The sequence below is a fragment of the Chrysemys picta genome, chromosome 4 (genome assembly GCF_011386835.1).
Source record: "Chrysemys picta bellii isolate R12L10 chromosome 4, ASM1138683v2, whole genome shotgun sequence".
NCBI classification, from domain to species: Eukaryota; Metazoa; Chordata; order Testudines; family Emydidae; genus Chrysemys; species Chrysemys picta.
Window position 1 is genome coordinate 53203303 of NC_088794.1, and position 26532 is coordinate 53229834.

Genomic DNA, 26532 nt, shown 5'->3' on the forward strand with positions numbered 1-26532 from the left:
CTGTGGATCACACCCGTAGATATTATATGGTGTCTGGCACTATACAAGCCAGACAGATAAAAGGTCACACTGAACCAGCCTAATGATGTGAAGAGGGAGGATAGAATGTAGAAGCAAGCTTGCAAACTTAGTGGCAGGGGAGTAATTTTGCCACAATACCATAGTCTGTGCAATAGACTAGAGACATTGGAGTGTTGATCTCTTCAGCATTTGCAGATTCTTGCTGGAGTTCAACAGAATTTGAGATATCGTTTTAGAAATAAGCAGAAAGTAGATGATGAAGATGCACCTTTCATATCTTGGATCTTAGCCTAATTTTCACCCAACATGGTAAGATTAAGTTCATCATCATTTGTTTGTAAGGAAATTAGTGTAGAAGAACCTTAGCAGCAACTAAAGCAGTTGCCTCAAAATGAGGTTTGGCCCATAAATTAACCATTGTATCTTCAAAGAGAAGCTGATTTCTGTGTTTTGATTGAAGATACCTTCTATAAATAGTTGTAATATTTGGTGAAAAGGGAGATGTAAATCTAAGACCTGATATTTCTCCTAAGCTTGGGTGAAGCCCACGCATTTATGTTCTTTAAGCATATTTTTTGTATATTGTTGAATATATTGAGTTTTGCAAACTATGTTATTTGCCAGTCTATGTGGTTAAAGGTTACTTCTCTGCTGACTGTTTTTAATAGTCAATGCTGGTTAATATGTTTCATAAGGTGGAACATGCAATGTGATTCTCATTTTACCTAGTTCTCTTTTTTGGGGTACGTCGTCTTAGAGACATTTTAATTTGAGAAAGGTCACTGTTTTCATCATATAGGTACTCAATTTCTTGCTCATGTTTTTGGTTTCAGAATTACGGCCCTGTTTGAGAAGACGGGCTGTGTTATTCCAAAGGCAGATGCTGGTCAATGAGTAGAGGGAGGATTACTATATAATATACAAACTCTTTTGAGAGTAGCTCAAGATTATTTAGATGAGTTTCTCCTTTAATATCTAATCCCTGCAGACTCCTAATCCCTAACTCTATGCAGGTGCTCAGTATGGTCACATCACATTTCTAAAAAGGCATATTACTCATTGAGGCTATACTTACTTTCAGCATGCCCCTAGTGAGAACTCCAGCTCAAACTTGCCACAATATAAGCAAGAGCTTTAGCAATTTCACCCTGGCTGCCAAGTAGGCAAGAATTCCACACCAAATCAGGACACAATCATCTCTGGGTCAATTGGATATTAAACCTTATTATCTTTCTTACCACAAGATACATTACAAAGTGCTTGACAAACATTCAGAGCAATTACTGCCCACATTGGTTGAATAAGACCTTCCTGCTCCAAACTGCAAGCTCTCTATTATTCCTTATTAACTATTCCATCCTAAACTTTACTTGATGCAAGTAACTTCCATTAAGACCCATTTTACATGTGATTTTTTTCTCATAGCCACAAGTTTTAGAAACACAGCAACAAACAATGCTGTTATAGGATGGAAGGGTTGTAGTGCCCCTGCCACCTAGTGGATGCAAGTGGCATTCACATACAGAGACACAGGCAACTTTAATGCTAGTGATTGTTACAAAAACATACTCAAAAAACAGAAAATGAGAGCGGCTCAGGGGAGCTAGAAGAGAATAAAATCCACAGCATTTACATTTCTATGGAGGCTTATTTAAAAGGTCCAAAACAGTTCTTCAGATTAAAACTTTAACATTTATTGCTGATAAAAGCGTAAAAAGCTCACAAAATATGCCTGTATTATCCTGGTGTAACTGACCCACTTGGCCAGATTCTTCTCTTTGACACACCAGCTATACACCAGTGTAATTTGTTATTCCATCAGTTACATTGGTGTAAAGCTACTGTTACAGGGCAGAGAATCGGTCCTGCTGTATATAGAGTCTTGTTTGCTAAATGTGTATGAGGGTTATCCCTTTGTACATCACTGTGCAATGCAATGAGATGATGTCATTAAAACAAATAATCACATGATGTTTGGTCTGACTAATATTTCAGAATGGTAAAATGATCTTAGAAGCACTGCTTATAGAAAGTGGGATCACCTCAGTAAAACTGCTGAGATGCTGCAGAGTTGAGGATGGGTGGCAGGTGGCAACCTTCAGTGAGCATGTGCACTGGAGAATGTGCGTTTAAAGTCAGTCAAACTACAGAACTGCAATACTTGAGATTCCTTGCTTAAGTTAGACTCACAGGGGGTTTATTCATCGTTAACAGTAGATTCAAATGCAATTGCTAGCGACCAGTGGAAAGTGGATAGCATGAAAAATCATGTGAAAAGGAACCGGCAATACATAATTCCTTATCCTGACTCTGCCAACAAACAGCTTTGGGCAAGTCACTTGGCCTTTCTAGCCTTGTCTACAATACAGACACGGCCATTAAAAAATGATTTCATTCATTATACCATTTACTTTTTGTTGCCATTGTAAAGACATACTATAGCAATAGTGCAGGGGTAAGTCATGCCAGAATTACACCAACCTTAGAAAAGAAAGGATGATGCCAAGCATAAAAAATAAAATAAAATTATTTATAAAACCTCCCCTCACAACCTTCTGAGGTGTTTAGAGTACTGCATGCATACCTCATTCAACAGTGTTTAAAATATCATCAAGGCAAACAAATTAAATGGAATATTAAAAGCATCACTAGAAAGGGGGTTCCTATCAAGGGCAGAAAATGATTTGAACAGGAAACACTGTGAAAAAGTAATGGCTTTAGAACTTTTATTTATATTTTTCAAGTGAAGAGGATTAGTCTGAGGCAGATGTGCCAAGGGTAGTTTCAATCTTCAGGATATCACATAGGATGACGGAGAGACACACAACTAACATTCTTACGCGGGTGCATGTACACACAAGAGATTACAGGAAAGCAATAATTTTTGTCTTAAAACCATAAAGAAATTAGTTAATTAACATCTGAATGCCACTTTGGAGGCAGAGACAAAGCTCATGCAAATGCTAAACATTAATACTAATTACTATTTCCTTATGTTGTAAGATATTAGCATAGATAGAGCGTGTCTTTAAAAACCTGTTTAAAATTAACTGTAGAGAAAGGGAAGGTGGGTAAGGTAATATCTTTTATTGAACCAATTTCTGTTGATGGAAGAGAGAAGATTTCAAGCTGAACAGAGCTCTTCTTCAGGTCTGGGAGAAGTACTCAGTGTTCCAGCTAAATACTAGGGGGAACAGATTGTTTAGCTTAAGTAGTTAACACATATTGTAACAGACTATTCAAGGTGAAGTGGTCTGTTAATACCTCTGAAATCATAGGACAAACAGGGGTGGGGATTAGTGAGTTACAGATTGTTGTAATAAATCATAAATCCAACATCTTTATTAAGACCATGATTTTTAGCATCTAGGAAAGTTATGAATTTAAGCTCCCAGGCTTGTCTTTGGAAGCTGTTATGCAGGTTTCGAGAGCATAGTGATTGTCTGGTTTCTCCCACGTAGTTGTTGTTGGGGCATTTGATGCACTGGATGACGTAGCCCAAAAAATGCCCCAACAACAACTACGTGGGAGAAACCAGACAATCACTACACTCTCGAATTAACACTTTTCACAAAACAGTCAATCTGTACTTGACCTGAGTCCTTGTCCTCAAAGATATTACCTCAACTACCTAGACTCTTTTATAAATAATTCAAATCATATAGAGTCAGATAGTGACACACTTACTTACATTCTGAGATTTAGATAACATGAGTAAAATATAGTCACCCTAGGCTGGAACTTGGGCTCTGAGACTCAGCGCCATGGGTCTTTTATTGCAGCGTAGATATACCCCAAAACAGCAAATTTTGGCGCAGCTGAATAGGGATTTGTTCCCGTCTAGCTGCCAATTTGCCCAAAACTCTCATGCAGGTTCACAGCTCTACACTAGCAAAATATCTGCATAGCAGTCACAAAAGTACAGCATACTGTAGGAAAGTGTTAAGAGCTCATCTACACTGTACATAATACTGTATCAATGACAATATGTAATATGTCAGACAATACGCAAGTCCCCTGACCCAACTAAAACATACTTGAGTCTTGCAGCATACATGAGTCTCAACTGTATTTTAAACACATTAAGAGACTAGTGTTGAAAATGGCAATTAATGCCTTCTAATTCTACACTATAGAAGGATTTACCTTTCACTTGGCAAAATCCATTAACCTAATAGTTTTCCGGTCTGAAACTTCAGAATTGAGCTCATAAGCAGGAAGGATAAGGATTGAATACAGGAACATCAAATATGTACACATAATAAGAGTGCTAGAGAAAAATCAGATTCATATATGATTCACATTCTGGCTCAAACACAATTGCAAATTCTCTGGGCTTTTCTCTACAGCAACAACTAGCTCAAGTTAGTACAAAACAAGTTCTTCCTCAAGTGCTGGTCCCTAGGCGTATTCCACTGTGGGTATGTGCAAGTATTCCATGTGCCCAGAGTTGGAGAATTCTTGCAAGCAGTGTCTGTTGATCTGCACATGTGCGATTGCTTTCATCATACTTTCAACCAAAGGCATAAAGGGCAGAGCAGACCGACTGCCTCTCCAGTTCCTTCTTATCACCGCATGGTCTGGGTTGGAACCACCAGTGTCTGGAGCTTTCCTTACATTTCTTCAATCTGTAAATATTTACAACTTTGCTCAGTGTCCTTTGTATACAGTTCTTTGTAGTTACTAAGGCTAGGTCTATACTACCCGCCTGAATCGGCGGGTAGAAATCGACCTCTCAGGGATCGATTTATCGCGTCCCGTTGGGACGCGACAATCGATCCCCGAATCGGCGCTCTAACTCCACCAGCGGAGGTGGTAGTAAGCGCTGCCGACAAAAAGCCGCAGAAGTCGATTTTGCCGCCGTCCTCACAACGGGGTAAGTCGGCTGCGATACGTCGAATTCAGCTACGCTATTCACGTAGCTGAATTTGCGTATCTTAAATCGACTCCCCCCTGTAGTGTAGATGTACCCTAAGTTTTTAGTAGTTGTATAGCTTTTAGCAGAATTTTCTAGTTCGATAGATTCCCCACCTCAGAGACTCCCTGGTCCCCGTACTCCATTATGGGTATTGGACTATGCCCAGAACTCTGGACTTCAAAAACTGTGCATCCTGCCTCCATTCCCACTTGGTCAGTGACAACCTCCAGCACTGTTTGTACTGTCTCAGAGAGACACATACTGCAGCTAGGTGTAATATCTGCTGTTCTTTCCCTAGCTGTTGCCATGAGGCAAGGGAACTCCAGTTTAGAAAACATCTCATGGAGCAGACATGAGACTGTAGCTGGATCCAGCCGATGGACTTCCCCATGCATCGGCCTGAATTGACACAAAGTCCAACTCTGTTTCAGGGAAATCCATAACTATAGACCCCCCCCATCAGTGTCTTGTCAGGAAGGCAGAGAATGCACACACAAGCATGTGCAGGTCTTTCTCTAAGGCTGCTTTGAAGATGTTCAACACAACTCTGCATAAATTGAGCAAATCTGTACGTTCAACCCCTGAAGACTTAGGCCTGGTCTACACTGCGGGGATCGATCTAAGTTATGCAACTTCAGCTACGTAAATAGCTGAAGTCGACGTACTTAGATCTACTCACCGTGGTGTCTTCACTGCAGTGAGTCAACTGCTGCTGCTCCCCTGTCGACTCTGCCTGCGCCTCTCATGGCGGCGAAGTACAGGAGTCGACAGGAGTGTGTTCAGGGGGCGATTTATTGCGTCTAGACTAGATGCGATAAATCGACCCCCGCAGGATCGATCACTGCCTGCTGATCTGGTGGGTAGTATAGACATACCCTTAGTAAGTCTTAAGTCCCAGGGCCATGATGATAAAGCCCATAAACCCAGGGCTCTGCCTGTACCGGACCCTGTATCAGTGACACCCACTTCACTGGTACCATCCAAGTCACAAAGTCAGGATCCATCAGTTCTGGCATGATCAGAGCTTCTACAACTGATGGTACCATCACTGTCCCACACTCTAGCCACATGAAGCCTCCTTCCTCCAATTCCATCAGCACAAATAAATTGGACCCCTTACATTCCAGGAAGGTGAGACTTATACTACACCGAAGAACATCTTTGCTCTTCCTGAGCCTCAGTTTACCCTCTCATTGGGACCTTCTCTCACTAGGGAGATTGTGACTCCATCGGGAATGGTGTTGACAGAAACCTGTCCCCTATTTCATCTATGCCTTTCCTCCGTTAGAGCCGTGAGTACCGCTGTTGGATCTGGACCCTTACTTCTCTTCCTCAGGAGAATCTGAACATCCAGAGGAGCCATCACTTCCTCCTCCAAAAAATATTAGTCCAGACTGGCGATCCAGAGCCTTCCGATACCAATCTCCACCTCAACATTTACCTCAAGACCATTGGTTATTCCTCATACATACTATACATACAAAATGATGGGGTCTAAATTAGCTGTTACCACTCAAGGAGAGATCTTGGAGTCATTGTAGATAGTTCTATGAAAACATCTGCTCAATGTGCAACAGCAGTCCAAAAAGCTAACAATGTTGGGATCATTAGGAAAAAGATAGATAATATTACAGAAAATATCATATTGCCTCTATATAAATCCATAGTACGCCCACATCTTGCATATGGTGTGCAGATCTAATTACCCCATCTCAAAAAAGATATATTGGAATTGGAAAAGGCACAGAGAAGACAATGAAAATGATTAGGAGTATGGAACAGCTTCCGTATGAGGAGATTAATAAAACTGGGACTTTTCAGCTTGGAAAAGAGATGACTAAGGGGGATATGATAGAGGTCTATAACATCACTACTAGTGTGGAGAAAGTAAATAAGGGAGTGTTATTTACTCCTCATAATACAAAAACCAAATGAAATTAATATGCAGCAGGTTTAAAACAACAAAAGGAAATATTTCTTCACACAAAGCACAGCAAACCTGTGGAACTCTTTGCCAGAAGATGTTGTGAAGGCCAAGACTATAACAGGGTTAAAAAAAGAACTAGATAAGTTCATGGAGGATAGGCTATTAGCCAGGATGGGCAGGGATGGTGTCCCTAGCCTCTGTTTGTCAGAGCCTGGGAATGGGCAACAGGGGATGGATCACTTGATAACTTGTTCTGTTCATTCACTCTGAAACACCTGGCATTGGCCACTGTCGGAAGACAGTTTACTGGGCTAGATGGACCATTGGTCTGACCTGGTATGGCCATTCTTATGTTCACTGGGATTTAAACCTTGTACTTTTGTCACTAAGCCTCCCTCTGAACCATTAGCTACATGTTACATGCCTCACTGATCAACGAAAGTTGCATTCCTTGTGGCCATCACCTCAGCCAGAAGGGTGGGTGATCTGGGAGCCCTGATGGCAGATTCTCCATACCCTATATTGTGTAAGGACAAAGTCTCCTTACGACTATCTCTGAAATTCACGCCCAAAGTAGTTTTGGAGTTTCACAGAAATCAGTCAATTCACTTACCTGTGTTTTTCCTGAAACCCCATGCATATGAAGAAGAGAGGAGACGTCACTCCCTTGATGTATGATGTGCTCTGCAAAGGACAAACCCAATCAGAAATAGGGTGACCAGATGTCCTGATTTTATAGGGACAGTCACGATATTTGGGGCTTTTTCTTATATAGATGTCTATTCCCCCCACCCCGTCCCGATTTTTCATCCTTGCTATCTGGTCACCCTAATCAGAAAATCACCTAGACTGTTTCTTTCTATAGTAGAATGAGCCCAAGGTCAAACTATATCGTCCCAGAGGATTTCTAACTGGATTTTGAGTTGTATCCTACTCTGTCACCAATGACTGCATCTTTCTCTCCCTTATAGGGTGAGAACTCATTTTCCAAGAGCACAAGCAACTTCAGTGGCATCGCTTCAAGAAATATCCTTACTTGACATTTACAGAGTAGCTATGTGGAATTCCATCCACACATTCTCTAGACATTATGCTCTAGTGCAGAACTCCCTTGCCGATACATCTTTTCGGACAGCGATTCTCAAAAAGACTCTGCCATCTCACTGACTCATAGACTAAGACTAGAAGGGACCATTGTGATCATCTATTCTGACTTCCTGCACATTGCAGGCCACAGAACCTCACCCACCCTTTCCTGTAGTAGGCCCATAACCTCTGGCTGAGTTACTAAAGTCCTCAAATCATGATTTAAAAAGACTTCAAGTTTCAGAGAATCCACCATTTACTCTGATTTAAACCAGCAAGTGATCCATGCCCCAGGGTGCAGAGGAAGGTGAAAAAAATCCTAGGGGCTCTGCCAATCTGACCTGGAGGAAAATTCCTTCCCGATCTCAAATATGGCAGTCAGTTGGACCCTGAGCATGTCAGCAAGAGCCACCAGCCAGACATGTGAGAAAGAACACACTGTAGTAACTCAGGCTTTGTCTACACTGGCAAGTTTCTGTGCAGTAAAGCAGCTTTCTGCGTTGTAACTCCTGAGATGTACATATTTCCAAGCCACTTACTGCGCAGAAACTGCGCAGTTGCAGCACTGTAAAAAAACCCGCCCAACAAGAGGCGTACAGCTTTCTGCGCCGGGGCTACAGCGCCGCGATGCCAGTGTAGACACCCTGGTTGATTACACCTCTCTGGTTGGCCTTCAGGAAGTGTCCCACAATGCCTGTTCTTGCCTCTCTGGTCATCAGTTTGAACTCTACTGCCCTGCCCTCCGGTGACCGTCATCCGTACCCTATAAATTCCTTTGGAATTTTGAAAGTCCCCTTTCTATTTGCTCAGTGACGTGTGCAGTGGTATCAGCGCATCTTTCTGTTGGCTATGCCTGCTCCACGCATCAGCAATCCTCCCTTGGAGCAATGCTGGACCTCATCTGCATTTGGGGAGAGTCCCAGCTGCGCTCCAGCCGTAGGAAATATGATAGCTACGGACAGATTTCACGATGCATGACAGAAGAGGCCATGACTGGCACACACTACAGTACAGGGTCAAAGTGAAGGAGCTGCGGAACGCCAGCCACAAGGCGCGGGAGGCAAACCACCACTCCAGTGCTGCTGGTTCTATGAAGAGCTAGACGTGATACTCGGTGGCAACCCCACCTCCACTATGAAGGCCACTGTGGATACTTCGGTGGCTCACGTGCCAGACGAGAGTGGACCAAGCCAGAAGGAGGGAATCCTGGATGAGGATGTGGAGGGGAACCCAGAGGCAATCCACCCTCCCCCCCACAGTGCTGACTCAACCTAAGAGCCATGTGCCCAGAGCACAAGTGGGAACACTTGATTTACCCTGCCCTGCGGCTATTCACCATTTTGGGGGTCTTGTGGCTCATGTGTGTTTGCCTGGGGTCCGCCAGTTAGCGACAGGTATGTGAATAGTGGTTGTGTTTTAAATCACTGAATCAGTGTTCTGTGTGTTGCAAACAATACTGCTTCTGAAAAATGTTGTGTTTTGGTTTCACAGAGATGACCTTGGGAGCCCAGCCTCCCTCTTCGTTATCGCCGGCTGAACGGCTGCGCAGAATTAGAAAGCAGCCACGAAGAACTAAGGAGGACTTTCTGCGTGATGTTATGATGCACTCTGCGGCCAAAAAACATGAAACAAAGGAGTGGCGGGACAATGAGAAGAGGGACCGAAAAGAGAACACATTGGGGGGAGGGATAGCTCAGTGGTTTGAGCATTGGCCTGCTAAACCCAGGGTTGTGAGTTCAATCTTTGAGGGGGCCACTTAGGGATCTGGGGCAAAAATCAGTACTTGGTCCTGCTAGTGAAGGCAGGGGGCTGGACTCGAGGTCCCTTCCAGTTCTATGAGATAGGTATATCTCCATATATTATACCAGAATGAAGCCACAGAGTTGCTCTTAAACGTTACGGAATGCCAAGTGGACATGCTCCAGGCGATACTAGCACTGCAAACTAAGCAGCCCGCCCTCCCCTGCAGCCTCTGTCACAAAACTCTTTCCCATGCGCCCCACACACACCATCAACACACTCTTATCAACCTCCTGGCTCCAGTCTGTACCTATGGCATTCCGCTCCTCCCCCATCACAGTCCAGCACTACAGACTCCCAGTACTCACTGCACTCAGCACTCATCCCTCTGCAGTTTAGCCCTGCTGAAGTACAGTACCCGCTGCACTGTACTCCAGAGGAGAAGGCTGGATATGATCCCTGAACATACACAAATCTTTAACTGTCTCGGGACCCCACCTCCTCCTGGGACCTTCCCTTTCCTCATCCCCCTCAAACTATATTGTCACATGTCCTTGCACCGCAGGCTGGGGTGAGTTCATCACACAGTCCCATGAATGTGGCTTTCCTCATGTGAAAGTTCTGCAGCCACTGCTTGTCATCCCAGACGTGCATGACAATTTGATCCCACCACTCAGTGCTTGTTTCCCGTGCCCAAAAGCGGCATTCCGCTGTGATCAGGACCTCCACGAATGCCACAAGCAATCTCGTGTCATAGCTAGTATGCATGGCGAGATCAATGTTGCACTCCTCTTGCCTTTGTAGTTTAAGGAATAACTCCATTGCAACTCATGACGTGTTAGTCAGAGTGAGCAGCATACTGGTCAACAGTTCAGGATCCATTCCTGCAGACCGAAGAGGCAGAGCGTGCAGTATATAAACCATTGAAAGATGGCGCCAAAAGCGGACAGAAGCACAGGGATTTCTGGGATGCGAAGCAATGCATCATGGGGCATTGGGACCCCCAGGATGCCCCGCGACCCCCTCTGCCTGCCCACAACTCTTAGCAGCAGAAGAGGAAGAGATGCTCTGTGGGATAGCTGCCCAGAGCGTACTGCTCTGAATACTCCTGCAAGTGCCACAGGTGTGAACATGCTATTGCGCAGGCAGCTGACAGTGTGAACACACAACAGCGGTTTCCTTTCAGCGCTCTCTGAGCAGCGCTGTAATTGCCGGCGCTGTAACTCTGCCAGTGTAGACGTACCCTTAGAGCCCTCCCCATCTAGTGTCTCATCTGTTTTGGGGAATATTTGCTACTAGCAGTCACAGATGGACCACATGCCATTGTAGGCGATCTCATCATACCATACCCTCCATAAACCCCTCAAGCTCAGTCTTGAAACCTGTTGCGGATTGTGGGGGAGTTAGGGCCCTGCACCCCTCTTCCCGAGATTCACTGCGACTCTCAACCAGCCAGTAAAGCAGAAGGTTTATTTAAGGACAGGAACACAGTCTCAAGCAGAGCGTGTAGGTACGACCAGACCCCCTCAATTAGGTCCCTCTGGGAGGTTCAGGGAGCTTAGACCCCAGCTTGGGGTTCCCTGCGTTGCACCACCCAGCCCCAACCGAAACTAAAACTCCAAGCCCCTCCCGCTGCTCCTCTCCTTTGTTCAGTCTCCCGGGCAGAAGGTGTTAATTCTCCCCACCCCCGTTCCTGGCTCAGGTTGCAGCTCAGGTAGCTTCCTTCAAGGGAAGTCCCACATCCCCACTGCAACCCCCCTGCAACATTCCCAGGTCAAATCTGCCCTGCTCCCTGCTCCGTCACAAAACCAGTTAGGTTTTTTGCCCCCACTGCTTCCCTTGAAGGCGGTTCCAGAAAATCATTCCTCTGATGGTTAGAAACCTTCATCTAATTTCACGCCTAAACCTGCTAATGACCAGTTTATATCCATTTGTTCTTGTACCAACACTGGTGCTTAACTTAAATAATTCCTCTCCCTCCCTAGTATTTATCCCCTTGGTTTATTTACAGGGCACAATCTGCATCCTTGAATCCTCCTCCTACTTGCGTACTGCTTGCCAAACACCCACAATGGAATTCTTATTAGGATCAGCACTCAAAGAAGAAAGAGATAGTTACTTAGCTTAGAGTAACTGGAGGTTCTTTGAGATGTGTGGTCCCAATCTGCATTCCACTACTGGATCCAGAGTAGAGAAGAAACTGAAGAGGCGATTGGTCCCCTCCGCCCTTTATGCCGTCATTTGACAGCACAAGGAAGGCAAGCCTCACGTGTGGACTAACAGAATTGCAAGAATTCTCCGACTCTGGGCACATAGGAGTGCGTGTGCACAGCTACAGTGGAATACAGATAGGAACCACACATCTCTGAGAACCTCTAGTTACTATAAGGTAGATAACTTCCTCATACTGCACTCTAGCTTGAGAGAGCGCAACCACACTTCAAAACAACATGGCAGTAAAAGAGTGACTGGATAGTTACAAAAATTTATCAGCAACAAAGAGTTGCTGTATCTCCACTAAATTGCTAGCTTGAGCATCAACAGCCTCAGTCCCTGCTCTTCTCCCCCTGCAACTATGGGCCAGATATCTTGAGTTTAAAGCACCACTTAACTCAATCTAGAGATTTTTGTGTGTGGACTGGAGTCAAGTTAGGGGGTAACACCTGAGTTATAACTCAAGCTAACTGTTTTGTGAAGACTCACCTATCGTGTCAGGTAGAATGTGAAATAGTGACATGTGAGTTGTCTAAAAGCATGTTCTCAATTACTGTATATCCTGCAGGGATTTTGCAAGTCTCCCAGCTCAGAACCAGCCCTCTCTACATGGTATTGCAGAGAACTATGGAGTATGTATGTGGACTACTGCTCTGTACTGGGTAGAATCAGACCTGTGTCTCACAGGCGCTATACTGCTGACAGGAACCTATGTTTTTGGAGCAAAAGGACTGGGGTTTATGCCTGCTGTTACAGTGAAATTTCAAGTGTCCTATGAGCAGGATAATGACAACTGTAAAGCCCTTGGTGGGCACTGCATTGTCACCACATGAAACGTCCCCATCCCTTCACTGATTACACAGGAAAAGCCTTCTAGAACTATCCATATGGTACACTGTTCTCTGAAAGCAGTCTTTGTATTCTCTCCACAAGCTTTGCCCAGCTTGGGCAAAAGTGTCATTAAATCAACAAATAGAACACAAAAAAATTAAAGCACTGATCAGTTACCAGGTTCAGAAAACAAGAAAAATTGATTAAATACATAAAACACACCAGGCAAATTCTCATTCTATAATAATATATTACATGGAGGATAGGGTCAGTATTTTTTATTTCTACCACATGAACATGTTTGTTACCTTATAATGGTAGGCAGCCACCACTGGAAGGGGAAATCCTGCCCCAGAATTTGGTGTACTCTGCAATTTCTGAAGGTGCCTAGAGCTGCAGAGAGCCACTCAAATTATAAGTCAAAATAAAACTTAATGAAAACTAAATTTACATTTATACACCACCTTTCATCATGGAAGCTCTCAACATACTTTACAAAGCATGGTCCCAATCCTGCAATTGGATCCATACAGACAGACCTTTGCATCCCTGCAGAGCCCCACTGACTTTTGAACTGAGTGTTAAGGTTTAAATGGGCAGATCAGTTTGCAGGATTGGGGCCTAAATAACTGCAGCATCTCTGAAGTGCAGCCATTCCCGGGGTGGAGGGTTGCAACCAAGTGGTATAGAGAACGCAAAGGAGGAGAAATGTTGGTCGAGCACAAACAGGCATATTTTGTCTCATGAAAAAGTGCCATGGGATCTTTAATGTTCATGCAGAGCAATCTGGGTCTCCATTTGTAAAGTCTCACCCAAAAACCTGCATACAATGAGGCTAACCTTGCACCCACTGAAAACAATTGAAAGATCCCCACTGACTACAATGGGCACTGGACTGGGTCTAGTACACATATTCAGCTTCCAAAGCTGAAGAGCTGAGTCTAGTCTGCTTGGATATGATCACATGGTTTCAGGGAGTCTGGATATTTCAAACCCGGTGCTTAGACCATTAAGCTATGAACTAACAAACCAGACTCTTCATTTAGCCTGCCAACGTTACACATGCGGAACTCTCATTGACTTCAGTGGGAATGCTTTGTATAGAACAATGGCAACTTGTGGTGCAAAAAACAAAGAGCTCTTTTCTAGTAAGGCATTAAATTTAATATTAAAGGGGTTCATTGTTGCCTGGATGAGAGTAAAGGCAGATAATATTAATAAACATAATACTTGTACTTTGATAGCACTAAAGAAAGAGAAATGGCCAAATTCTGCCCTCGTTTATACTCATGCAACCCCAACAAGCACTTTGCTTTGGAAAATACAATTTATTCTGTTGACACCTCAGTGGAGCTATGACAATTAACAGCAGCAGAGAATCTGCCCCAAGAATTTTTATTTAAAAAACAAAACCAGTTTTTATTTTTTGCAGTTAATTTCACTATGTTATGGTGGAGATTTTAATTGCATGAATAGCTGGAAATTTGCCAAATCTATGGATTTGAAATCTAACATTACCAGCAGTATTCACACATTCCTATAGGACTGCTAATTCTAAGAAATGTGCATTTAACTGAATGTAATTTTTAAAATAGCAATTTCAATGCATGGTTTGCCAGATATACTCACATCCATAATGGACTTGGGTACATTGTTAAAACATTATTTATAAAATGACTTGGGCATCTGTGAATTAAATTGCCTTAATTGTATCATAGTCCTAGTTTTCACAGGGCAGTAGAATGGTTCTGTAACATGGGATAACAACAACACTATTTAGTCCTTGCTACACAGATAAAAATCAAATTATGTTATAACACATTCCCCTGATGTAGTGAGTTTTTACTGTCCCTTTAAGTAGAAATCTGGGGTGAAATGTAAATGCTGAACTGATAAAAATCTAAATGTCCACAGAAATTATTAGAAAGGACAGATTTTTTTTTTTTAATTAACTAAGGAGATACCAGTCTGAGAAATTTTAAGACATCCATGTTGAGCCCCACTGATTTCTGGGCTGGTCAAAGTCTAAATGTGCAAAAGGTGAGCTTGTTTTACAGAAACTTCCTGGAAAAGGTGAGGTCAAGTTTGTCTTGGATGCACAAGAAGATGGGAAGAAGGAAAGGGGAGAGACTCTAGAAAGTAATGATATGGTTATATAAGCAGGAGAGGAAGAGGAATTCACAGTAACGCAGTAACTAGACTTGGGGAGGGGGAAGTGAGGTGAAAGATAGGGAGGCTGGAATCAAGATTTTTAGACTATAAGCCTCTGGAACAGGAATTCCCTCTTATCTATGACTGTACAAAGCCCAGCAATATGGGACGACCCCAAATATTTACTCCTATCAATCATAAGGCAACAGATGAAGAAGGCATGGACAAAGGAATGGGAAGAGGTGGCGAAACAGAAAGGGATAGATTTTGGAGATATATAATAAGAAGAACTGACGGGATTTAGTGAAACCTAGATGTAAGAGATTAAGAGTAGAGCAGTTGATTGACACAGTCATCGTGAGCTGAAGGCCTGGAAAGGACAGGAACAGGGAAGAGTTTAGTGGGAAAAGGAGAAATCCTGTTTTTGGCAAGCTGAGCTTGGGCATGCGGTTGGACTTTAAGGATGAGAGATAGATAGTAAAGAAGTGATCAGTGAAGAGCAAAACCAGGAGAATATGGATACCTGGAAGTCAAAAGGAGGAGAGACCATTCAGTATGTGATCAAGTATATTGCAAGTGAGAGAAAGGCTGAGGAAAAGATTGGAAAGCAGGCCTTTAGACTTAGCCAGAAGGCCTTTAATGATCTTACTCTAGTGCTTGCAGTAGTATAGATGTAAGCCAGAGCGCACCGCCCATGTAGAAAATGCACAGACAGGGATTCAATTTATGCAAGGGGAATTCCCAGGTAAATAGACAAGCAGGCTTTCTGATGGCTTTGCACTCCCTGGAACACCACAAGGCAGCCAGAGCAGGGACCAGAATCTCTAGCACATAACATGATATATACATATTTAAACTACCTACAATGGGTAGCACTGAAAAACCTTTGCTTCTCTCTGAAGAAATGTTGGCAACCAAGTTATTTTCAGGATTGAAAAGAGAAATCCAAAAAATCAAAACACATCAAACAAAGGTAAATCTAATAAATATTCTTCCATGTTATCCTGAAGCTCATTGCACTCTCGCGGAACACTGAGGGAATAAAATCGGGGGGTGGAGGGAAAGAGGAGAAGGTCCTTAATTGTGAATGTCCATTAACTACCAGATCATGCAGGTAAGTCAACGCTACCTTATGATCATAAATTGCTGATATACCTAATTAAATTAGTACAAACACTTACCCTAGGAGAAGATCGGGGAATATTGATACAATCTCCATTTCACACTAATCTCTAAAATGAGACTGATATGCAAGAGTTAATTTTTGTATTTTTCAAATGTATTGAAATTTATTACAAATTTGTTTTTTAAATTCTGTATTTTCTTAGACTGATCCATTTACATTGCATTCTCCTGTAATTTTTGCAACTCACACTTCAAAACCAATAAATCTTCAGTTGACAAGTATGAAAAGCACCCTCATCATTCAAAGTAATGATCCAATACATCCTAACATCCATATTAAAAAATAAAATAAAAAAATCCTGCTTCTCATCATTTGTTGTTTTTTAAAAAGTTTTATGGTTTAGATTTTTCCTTAAGATTTTTGCTGGCTATGAGAAGTCTGTGTTTGTTGTTCTTCCTGACTCACCTTTTATTTTTCTTCTCTCTTAGGGTACGTCTACACTACCCGCCGGATTGGTGGGTAGTGATCGATCTATCGGGGATCTATTTATTGCGTCTAGTGTAGACGCAATAAATTGATCCCTGATCGTTCTGCCATCGACTCCGGAACTCCACCACGGCGAGAGGCGGAAGCGGAGTCGACGGAGGAGCGGCGGCCGTAGATTCTGCGCCGTGAGGATGCGAAGTAAGTGATTCTAAGTCTATCTAAAATACGTCAACTTCAGCTACGCTATTCTCGTAGCTGAAGTTGCATATCTTAGATCGATCCCCCCCGCCCGCCCCCAAGTGTAGACCAGGCCTTAGTTGCTTGCTCTCTGTATTCACCATTTTGCTGTTCCAAGAAATCAAACTATATAGGAAGCCTTAAGAAATTTTGTTCTGCTCTTTTGTTCTCCGGAAAGGAATAAAAGATCTGCTATGATACCCAAGTGAGGGGGAATTCCCAGTGGAAAATAAGTTATTTGAAAGCTTGAATTATTCACCTATTCTTCACAACTATTGATAGTGAGAGCTGCAACCCTGTTGTTCTTTTCCCTTAAGAGGGTTGTACACATTTGGCTCGGTACACCTTCTTTCTTAAACGTTCCTTTGTAAAATATAGCTTCATTATATTTGAATGCAGAATTAAAATATTTGCATCCCTCCTTTGCAACATGAAGCCCTCCTCACCCACTGGCTCCCCAAGGGGGTTTGGAGGACAACAGCTGTTGAGGCCTCCATGGAAGCGTGGGTCTTGCAGTACTTGTGCTGCAGAGGGGTTGGGAAGCAGTGCAGATGCATATGGCCTTCACAAAGATGTCCCAGGCCTCCAGTAGATCTCTCAAGAGCCACCCATTTCTGCTCACAGGGAGTTGGGAGAAGGGCAGACCATGTTCCTGACCAAAGACTCAAAACTTGTGGGCCTTCCAGTCCCCTGTATGGAAATAATATGCATGGGAGATGATTTGGGTTTAAAACATGATGTTTTACCATAACTAGACAAGCACATCCCTAGCAATATCTTTCTGTAGGCATGACGTATTGTAAAACTTTATACAGTTATCCACTCTGTACAAAGAGGATATATTCTCCCCATTTTACCAATGTCCAAAATCTTTTATCTCCTTATTTTACATCTGTTCTGGGACTGCCTTGCTGGTAGTTCTACAGTGGAAGTAGATTTAAAACATTTGGAAACCAGACACAAGTTAAACAAAATTACAGAATTAAACATGATAGCATGTGTCTGAACTAAAAGAGTACGATGAAACATCCTAGATCAGTTATAGAGACTTCTTCATATTAAGTGAGAGATCAGAAAGCATTATGCCTCAAACATGCCAATTTTCTTGGCAGTCTAGCTTTTCAAGTGTTTATGTTTTAATAATAAATCACTGAACATTATGACTTTTTGTTTAAAAAGTGTTTTCATTTTAATGGATTTAGTTAATAACATCAAATGAATGGTACAAAATTGTGTCCTTATTCACATTTCCATACATTGTATTATGGACCACCTGAAAAATCTGGACTAAAAATGCATAAGGTGTTTTAGTCCTAACCTAATTTTTGCTATATGTAGAGGAGATATATAGAAACATGCATTTGTTAACAATGATATGTTAACATTAACTTAAACAATAACATATGTTAAGGTGTGCATTGTATAATAATGCACAGGTGTGTGATACTGTGTGAAACCAAGTGTCAAGTGCTACCAACAAAAATCAGAAGTGATTGCACACTGACATCTTGGGATGATATTTTTAGATATTTTTGTTTTAAATTTGCTTTAAATATTTAATATTTAAAATATATTTTCCCTACAGAAAGCATTTACTGGAAGACAGACTGGAAGATTTTCCTTTTCTAAAAGTATATCATTTAAACAATATATTAAATATGACACAGGTGATAAGACTCTAGAGGCCCTAAAGCCATTAGAGGTTTTCAGAGACAATTTTTCAACCCAGTGGTTTCACTGATTTTTACTAGCAAAACTTTGGAATTAGCAGCTTGGAGAGCACCCTGCCTTTACTGAAATACTATGCTTTAATTAAAACAAAAACAAGAGAGAAGGGGATGCCATACTGGTTGGGGGTGGAATGGGAACAATTAAAACCTGAATAATTTACCATGGATTTGATTTAATTTGTTTCTCTACTTGCTAATGAAATGTCTATACTGGGGTTTGTTCTTTCCTAGTGCATCTTCTCTTCCAATTTGTTCCTGCAGTCAAGTAAATGCTTGAATTTTCATTGGCAACAAAGGTTAAAGGACTTGGACCCTACTGCAGGATCAAGGAGGAAAGGACATTGGGGTGTGGGTACAGAATTCACTCTTACCCACCAGATATCTGAAACTGCAACACAACAAAACAAACCAAAATATTTGTGCAAAAAAAGTAATTTGTACATTGACCTTACTTCTAACTTTCCATTGACTAAGTTTTATTCTGCCTGAATGGTCCTTCACTTTCCTAAGATTCCCATATTTTTAAGTCATCCTAGTTTGATGTCCTAAGTAACCCAACCACCATCTTTCTAGCCAAGGGCAGGATGACATGGAGTTCCTTTATATTGCTCTTTAATAGTCTGGAGTGGTCACTTTTGAGCAATGCAGGGTGCTTCCTATCTTCTATAGGCAGAGTGCTCTGTCTACTGGCCTTGGGAATGAAACAGAGCTGGAATTGAAGCCAGGTCTCCCTCCATGGCAGTGCAGAGCACTGCGAATGACTGGCCATCCCTTTTTCTTTTCAATGTACCTGCTTTTATGAAAAGACCAGCTTCTCCATAAGCCACTGCTTAGTTTCCAATAGTCTGAAGGCTTAGTCTGGGGCTTGGGGCGAAATGACTGGTTTCTTAAAACTTCCATTCAGGCTCCTACTGGAAGCATAAAGTAGAAACATATAAAATTAAAAATGTAAAAACTTCTTCCATTTGTTTTTTTCATGGGTGTATTAGGAAGGCACCTGTGGCTAACAAGTTCTGACTAGTACTTTGCTGTATAACCAAAGAGCCAACCATATTGTTCGCTCAATCTATGTCATCATGCTTTTATTTTTAAATGATAGATTAATGTATACTCTAGATAAATGTCTATATACTTTAGTGTTCATATTTAAATTAACAGATTTTAAATGAATACTATTAATGTTTGTAACATTGCTAATTGGTACCACCTCATTAGTTTAATTACAAAACCGGGGGGTGGGGGTTGTTGAAGCAGTTCATTCCAGATTCAGTACTGCATGAGAGAAATATAGCAGATCTCCTACCCCGTCACACCTCAACTCCCTCCTTTTCACTGAAAGAGCAAATTACCTGCATGATGCTTCTTAACATTCTACACTTCCTAAGTCAAAATCCATACTGCTCCCCTTGATTATGGTACGCATAGCAGTAACACAACGCACCTCCTATCATGGTAATAAACTGCCTTTTTAAAGCAGGTACAGTATGAAGAAGCTTTAAAGTAAACAAGGGACATTTACTAACTTCCATTGTTCAGTCAGTCTGTTCATAGTAATGTGCGTACAAACTTTAAAGGAGAATTATTGCTTTTAACAAGGTGAAAACCCTTGGAAACATGGCAAACATCCAACTTAACAAGGATCTAACTCTATCAGTTAAAATGACATAAATTAGGGTTTCGAAAATCAAAATGTGATTACTCAAGATGGTATCATTTCATTTTCACATCTCTTCATTATATTCTTTACAATTCTAAGGTCTAATGAATATATTAGCAGCTAAATAGGATCAAAACAGAAAACAAACCACATTGTATACAAGCATGTCCTATTTGGCCAATCAATGGTGCACCCTGCTTTCCTGGTTGAAATTAAGGCACTAAGTGGCAGTTAAAGGATAAAAGAATTAAAAAAACAAAACAAAACCCAAAAACTGTTATCTGATGAAAGAATGACGTCTCTTTCTTTTGGGCCCCAGCATGTATACAGTTTGAATGACTGAAAGTAAGGCATTCTGTTGGCAAACTTAAAGACAATGTTCTACTGTTTTGAGCCTATTACATTCGTTGTCTGAGTGGGACTAGTGGCACTATTAACTGTTAAGAAACTGGATGAGAGGGATGCTACAAAAGTATGTCTGAAGATCTAAAAGGCACCAAAAAGAGAATAGCTCTGCCACTGCCAGTTCTAAAAACAACTATGTAAGCTGTGTTTAACACTGCATATAGTCTATTCACAATCATAAATCTTTGTTGACCAGAAGATAAAGTATAGTAGCTTTTCATTTAAACTCTCAGTTAATCAGGGGCCAGTTTAGTAAGAAATTTATTTTCACGTATGAGAAAATAACTGCAGTGTCTAACACAACTACACTTAAAGCAAAACTAGTCTATTATGCATTATTCTGGTTAACACTGAAGAAAACCTGTATAAACAAAAAGGGCTACCTCAAGATATATAGTTTACAATATGAAATCAACATATAAATGAATAAGATTTACTGAAAACAATGTAAAGTGTATTACAAAGATACATGAAACAACTTTAACCACAATATTTTCTCTGTGAAAAATACAACTATTAGTGAGATAAAATGTACAATTGAATTTTTTTTCCAAAAGAAAAAAACAAAAAACACAGTATAAAGGAAAATATTTTTCTTCAAAACAGGGAAAATAGTTAAGGTCATTGTCTTTCATTACAATATAATTTGACACAAAAAGCAGTCATCGGATTGCACCAACTCCATGTTCAGTCTCCTGAACATGATAATAGTAAAAGGAGTTCATAAAGCATAATTACATTTCTGGATTTTATGATGGCAATATTTGTATACAGAATTTGATGTCACACCAGCTCTGTTTACAAAATGCATAATACTCTAAATTTCATGGCCAGACAGAAATGCAAATATTAGTTTATCCCAGCCCTGACTCTTTTTGGTGTTCACCAGAGTCAGAGAAAGCCATAGTATTTTAAGTGTTATTTCTGTAGCAATAAAGAAAAAATTATACTTAGTGCATGCTTTATCATTTGTCAAAAACATTTCTGAAAATAAAACTAAGTTACCCAATAGTTTACAAAATAGAAAAATCATTATTCAGGTTAAAATGTGGTGATGTTTATGTTTACTTCCATCTCTAGAAGACTCATTTCCTTGGCAGCATCACTTTTCCTTAGCAGGAGCCAAAGTACAAAGTTCCATAAGAGAAATAAAATGCCTATGAATAAGAACGTAGTCTGGTATTGTAAGAGAATCAGAGCCGTTCTCTGAGCTTTCTTTTCCATCAGGTTAGTGCTGTAGAAAAATGTGAGATTCTGAAGAAAGTTTGTTATGAACACTTCTGCTGTACATGATTCAAAAGTTCACCAAACTTTTCAAAAAGATCCTCCACCCATTTTATATTTTTCATGCACAGCTGAACAATCTCCTCCTGTCCTAGATCTGCACTCTTTTTCTGAACAGAAGAAATCTATTTAAAAGAGAGAAAGAGAGAAAAAAAACATATTAGCCTGCCTCTGTTACTCATTTAAAATGTAGCATGCAGCTCTTAAAAACTTCCTTGATCCATATGCTAATGTCTGCAAAGTGGTAGAAATTTGTAGCCAAGCTTTATTTGTCCAGAGCCATCTTTTCTGCAGACACGGCTAGCTAAAGTCCAGGTCTATTATTCATTACTGAAGTGATATAGTTAAAAAAATACCAATCTAGGGTCTGATTTTCCAATGTGCTAAACACCTTCAACTCCTGGTATCTTAAGAAATGTGTAGGAATGGTCATAAGAAATGCCATACATGTGAACAATGCCATGTCGACTTAACACTCTTAAAATATAAGATCCAATAATATAAATAAATGCTAAGATATTTTAAAAATATATTTAAAAACCATGCACAATTAAAAGGCAATACTGTCTTATTTGCTAGAGTTTGATAACTGGTCTATAGTTTACAATAGAACTGTAACAATGCAATGCCAGCAGGGATAAAGACAGAACTTGTCAACTGATTTTCAAAATTGGCTTTAGGATACTTAAAGAGGAAGTATACAAATAATTAAAGATCTTAGTCTGAAAGAAAGTTCAAGCAATAAAGTATATTATTCAAAAACCATAAACACATCATGAGGAAATATAAAAATAAAAAACAGTTGTGCCTTCTTTAGCAAAATTAGGAAGAATGAACTTAAAAGCAAATGAATTATTATGAATACACAAATACGATTTTTTTATATTAAGTTTAAACTATTACATATTCCCCCCAAATTTTTTTGTTAAAAAACAGTTAAAAATGCTCTAGTGTACATATTAACAACACATCTATAAAAGAGGCAGGATATCAATAGTTAAGTCCTCACCAACTCTTGCAACCTTATTGTCCAGGGTTTCATGAACCATCAGAATTGAACTCCACTTCTCTTGCTGCAGACCCAATCTAGGGCAAACCCGACTTCCTTCCATGCTCCCTTCACACTATGCTTTTTCCCTCCCTCTCTCCCTTTTACCTTGTTACAAGATAGCCTAACTCTCATCGTATTTCTGCTACTCTCAGAGGTCCCCACTGTGCTGTGAATAGTGGGCTTGCAGAACTGAGTGGTGATTTATTAGTGTGTTTGGAGGTGGAACCAAGGTTGTACATGGCCTGAGTGTGTGAGAGAGTGTATGCATGTGTGTAAGCAACTTAGTGCATTTGCATCCAGGCACTGGCACCAAAGGGCTCTATTGGTAGTTGTGGCCTCTGTTCACCGAGGAAGAAATATCATAGGGAAACCTTGATATGCCAATGCCTTATGCAGAGGCAATGGGCTACCTCTTATCCCTGACTCTCTGCACAGCCACAAACACCCCAATCTCAGGCTCTCCTTCCCCCGCCTCAAAGTCTCTTCCCTCCAGATCCCCCACGTCTGCTAAAACACCCTGTGTCTCCCAAAGTCCCATTCAGTCTATCCTCCAGCATCCCTACTCAAACCTCATGGGTCTCTGAAGGTGCCTCTCATCCACAGAGCACAATCCTCATGCCTCTGGCTACCTAGCATGCCTCACCAAGGATTTGTGCAAAGCACAGGTGGTGAGACATGTCATAAAACAGAAACAGCTGCTGGTCTGAGCAGTTTTGTCAGTTAATCTTGATGAAACTCAATTAAGTTAATAAGCATATGTGTTTAATTAAAAAAAAAAAGCCTTACGTCCAAAATGTTATCAGAATGTGTGTATATGAGGATGCAAAGTGTGTATGTTGGCAAGACAGAGAGAGAGAAATTTGGAGTCTGTTGGGACTGTGACTGTTTAGTCAGAAGGACTGAAGAACTGGGAGAAGAACAGAATATTTTTTAAAAATTGGTGTTTTTAAATGTTTCTTCTATTAAAGTTAATAGTCTACTAAAAAAGTTATATAGAAAATCCAGTTGTCCTAGGAAGAGTTACTGTCCCAAATGTACAGTTTAATTTCAATTACTAAAATACAAAAGAGAACATTTTAATCAAGTTATATGCTAATGACAACACAGGCTCAAATGTCAGCTGTTGATTACCTTGTATTGGCTGGAAAAAGTTTCTAACAGTTCCAATAGAATCATTACTTTGGTTGGGTTAAAAATCAGAAACACATTTAGCTGCCTCATACTGATGTTTTGATAATGCTGTTATATACAGATAATTTAACTTTCTGCACTACTTCTTAATTAATCTAAAAATAATGCCACATATAAGAAGCAGAACAAATACTCACCTCCTCTTTACATGTCAGATATATGTGGTATTTGTAATGATGGAGTGAGTGATACAAAGTGTACAACTGTATTTTTTCTGGATCTACAGTAAACTCCTGCAGAGAAAAGAGTTATTTTTAGGCAAATTAATGATATTTGTTCCAAGATAGGCTTCTTATTACCAAATGGATCATGTCCATTTTAGCAATTCAGAAATAAAAGGTGACTATCATCATGTCTGAAACTGCATCAAGAGATATGTGACATCAAAATCAGTATACCTTTACCCACTTTGTTTCTCATGTAAATTTAATGTCTTCTTTAAAGCTGGGTTTAATAGTTCTTTCAACCACTCTGAACATATGGAAGGTGTGTTAGCTTGCCATTTTTCAAGTATTACTGACATCTCTAAAAATAGCAAAAGATGTAGCTATTTCTTGGCGTTCACTTAATCTATCAAATTCTGTATAGATTTTTGGAGAAGAGCAAATCTTTGTCTTAGGAACTGTGGAAAGAGCTTGCATATATTGCTGCGATAGTTTTTTCTTTCCAAAAATTTCAAAAATATGTGGAATATATTCACTGGTTGGTGGCATCTCCTGCATCTACTGATGTTAGCTAAACTTGCTTTAGGTATGTCTTCCAGTATCCTGTAAAATCTAGTTAAGATTGTCCTGAAAAAGCCACAAATAGGAGTTATATGTATTTCTCTATTTCTTTTCAATATTTTTTTTTAACAATAAGATATGAAACAACTTCTGTCACTAGAGATAAATGAGAAGCTACAACAAAGAATTAATTTATTTATATGCCTGGCCTATGATGTGCCTTATGATCAAATTAAAGTTTCTCCAATGGAAACATTAATTTTTCCATGTACTGTCTAGCAGCTGTTGTACAGTTTACAGTAGAAAATGTAATTAAACGTTAATATTAAAGGCTAAACTGCCACAAGCCGCATGTAAGGGCAACATGTTGTTGTGCTCTGCCAGAAGCTGCCCCATATTCCCCCCTGGCTCTGGTGGGAGAGGGATGTGGGGGAAAGGGGGCAATGTACCCTGAACCAGACCTAGACCTGGTCTAACATTTGCCGGCTAGCACAGCTGTGCTGCCTGTTACACTATAGAGATGGAAGGGCCACCACCTAAGGCTGAGTCCATTCCCTCCTCCTGCCTGTGCAAGAGGGGGAGCAGCAGCAGCAGCTCCAGGGAGACTGTTTCCTCCTCCTACCTGGGATGTGAGCAGATTGCACAGGGGAGTAAGAGATTGCCTTATACCTCCTTGATTCCTTGCTTTGGCATACAGGACAGGCCATGATGGGTATGTCTACACAGGAATAAAAGATCAGTGACACAGCTGTAGCTGGCCCAGGTCAGCTGACTCGGGCTTGCGGGATTCAAGCTGTGGGGCTAAAAATTGCAAGCTCCCAGAGCTTGGGCTCCAGCCCAAGCACGGAACATCTACATAGCCAACTTTTGAGGCCCAAAGCCGAGCCCTGTTTCAGCTGACCTGGGCCAACTGTGGGTTTTTTATCCCTGTGTAGATGTACCCAATGTGGCCCTAAATACATTATTTACATATACACATGATTCCATTCAAGGGGGGGGGGGGGGGGAAGGAATAGCTCAGTGGTTTGAGCATTGGCCTGCTAAACCCAGTGTTGTGAGGCGGCCACTTAGGGATCTAGGGCAAAATCAGTACTTAGTCCTGCTAGTGAAGGCAGGGGGCTGGACTCAATGACCTTTCAAGGTCCCTTCCAGTTCTAGGAGATAGGATATCTCCATTAATTTATTATTTTAATTATTGTGTGGATTATTATTTTAATACATGCATTTTGCTTACCTATTTGGAATAAACTATATAGAGTTGCCAAGTTTCTAATTGCAGAAAACTGAACACCCTTGCCCTGCCCCCTGCTTTGAGGCCCCACCCCTTCTCCTAGGTCCCGCCCCCACTCCCTTCATCCCCCCTCCCTGAGTCACTCGCTCTCCCCCACCCTCACTCACTCGCTCATTTTCACTGAGCTGGAGCAGAGGGTTGGGGAGCAGGAGGAGGTGATGGTTCTGCTGGGGGTGCTGGCTCTGGGGTGAGGCTGGGGATGAGTGGTTTGGGCTTTAGGCTGAGGCAGGGGGTTGGGCTGTGGGAGGGAGTACAGGCTCTGGGCTGAGGTTGTGGGCTCCAGGGTGGAACCAGAAATAAGGGATTCAGGGTGTGTGAGGGCTCCGGCTGGGGATGTGGCTCTGGGGTGAGGCATTTGGGGTGCAGGAGGGGGGCCCAGGCTGGGTCTGAGGGATTCAGAGTGCAGGAGTGGGCTCAGGGCTGGGGCAGGGCTGTGGGAGAGGGGTTGGGGTGCAGGCTCC

At 41.3% G+C, this 26532-nt stretch overlaps 1 protein-coding gene across 6 annotated transcripts in view; it reads right to left on the reverse strand.

Moving 5' to 3' along the window:
* Nucleotides 1–17901: 17901 nt before the first annotated feature.
* Nucleotides 17902–26532, reverse strand: part of QSER1 (glutamine and serine rich 1) — a 96094-nt gene continuing 87463 nt past the window's right edge. For 5 of the 6 annotated variants that reach the window (XM_005291519.5, XM_042857278.2, XM_065592258.1 and 2 more), the window contains 2 exons: nucleotides 24193–24288; nucleotides 17902–21938 (listed from right to left, as the gene is read on the reverse strand). In XM_005291519.5, coding sequence (XP_005291576.2) covers nucleotides 21798–21938; nucleotides 24193–24288 — 237 coding nt within the window. In that variant the 3' untranslated portion in view covers nucleotides 17902–21797. The remainder of the gene's footprint in view (nucleotides 21939–24192; nucleotides 24289–26532) is intronic. The other variant, XM_042857275.2, reaches the window with a different exon arrangement.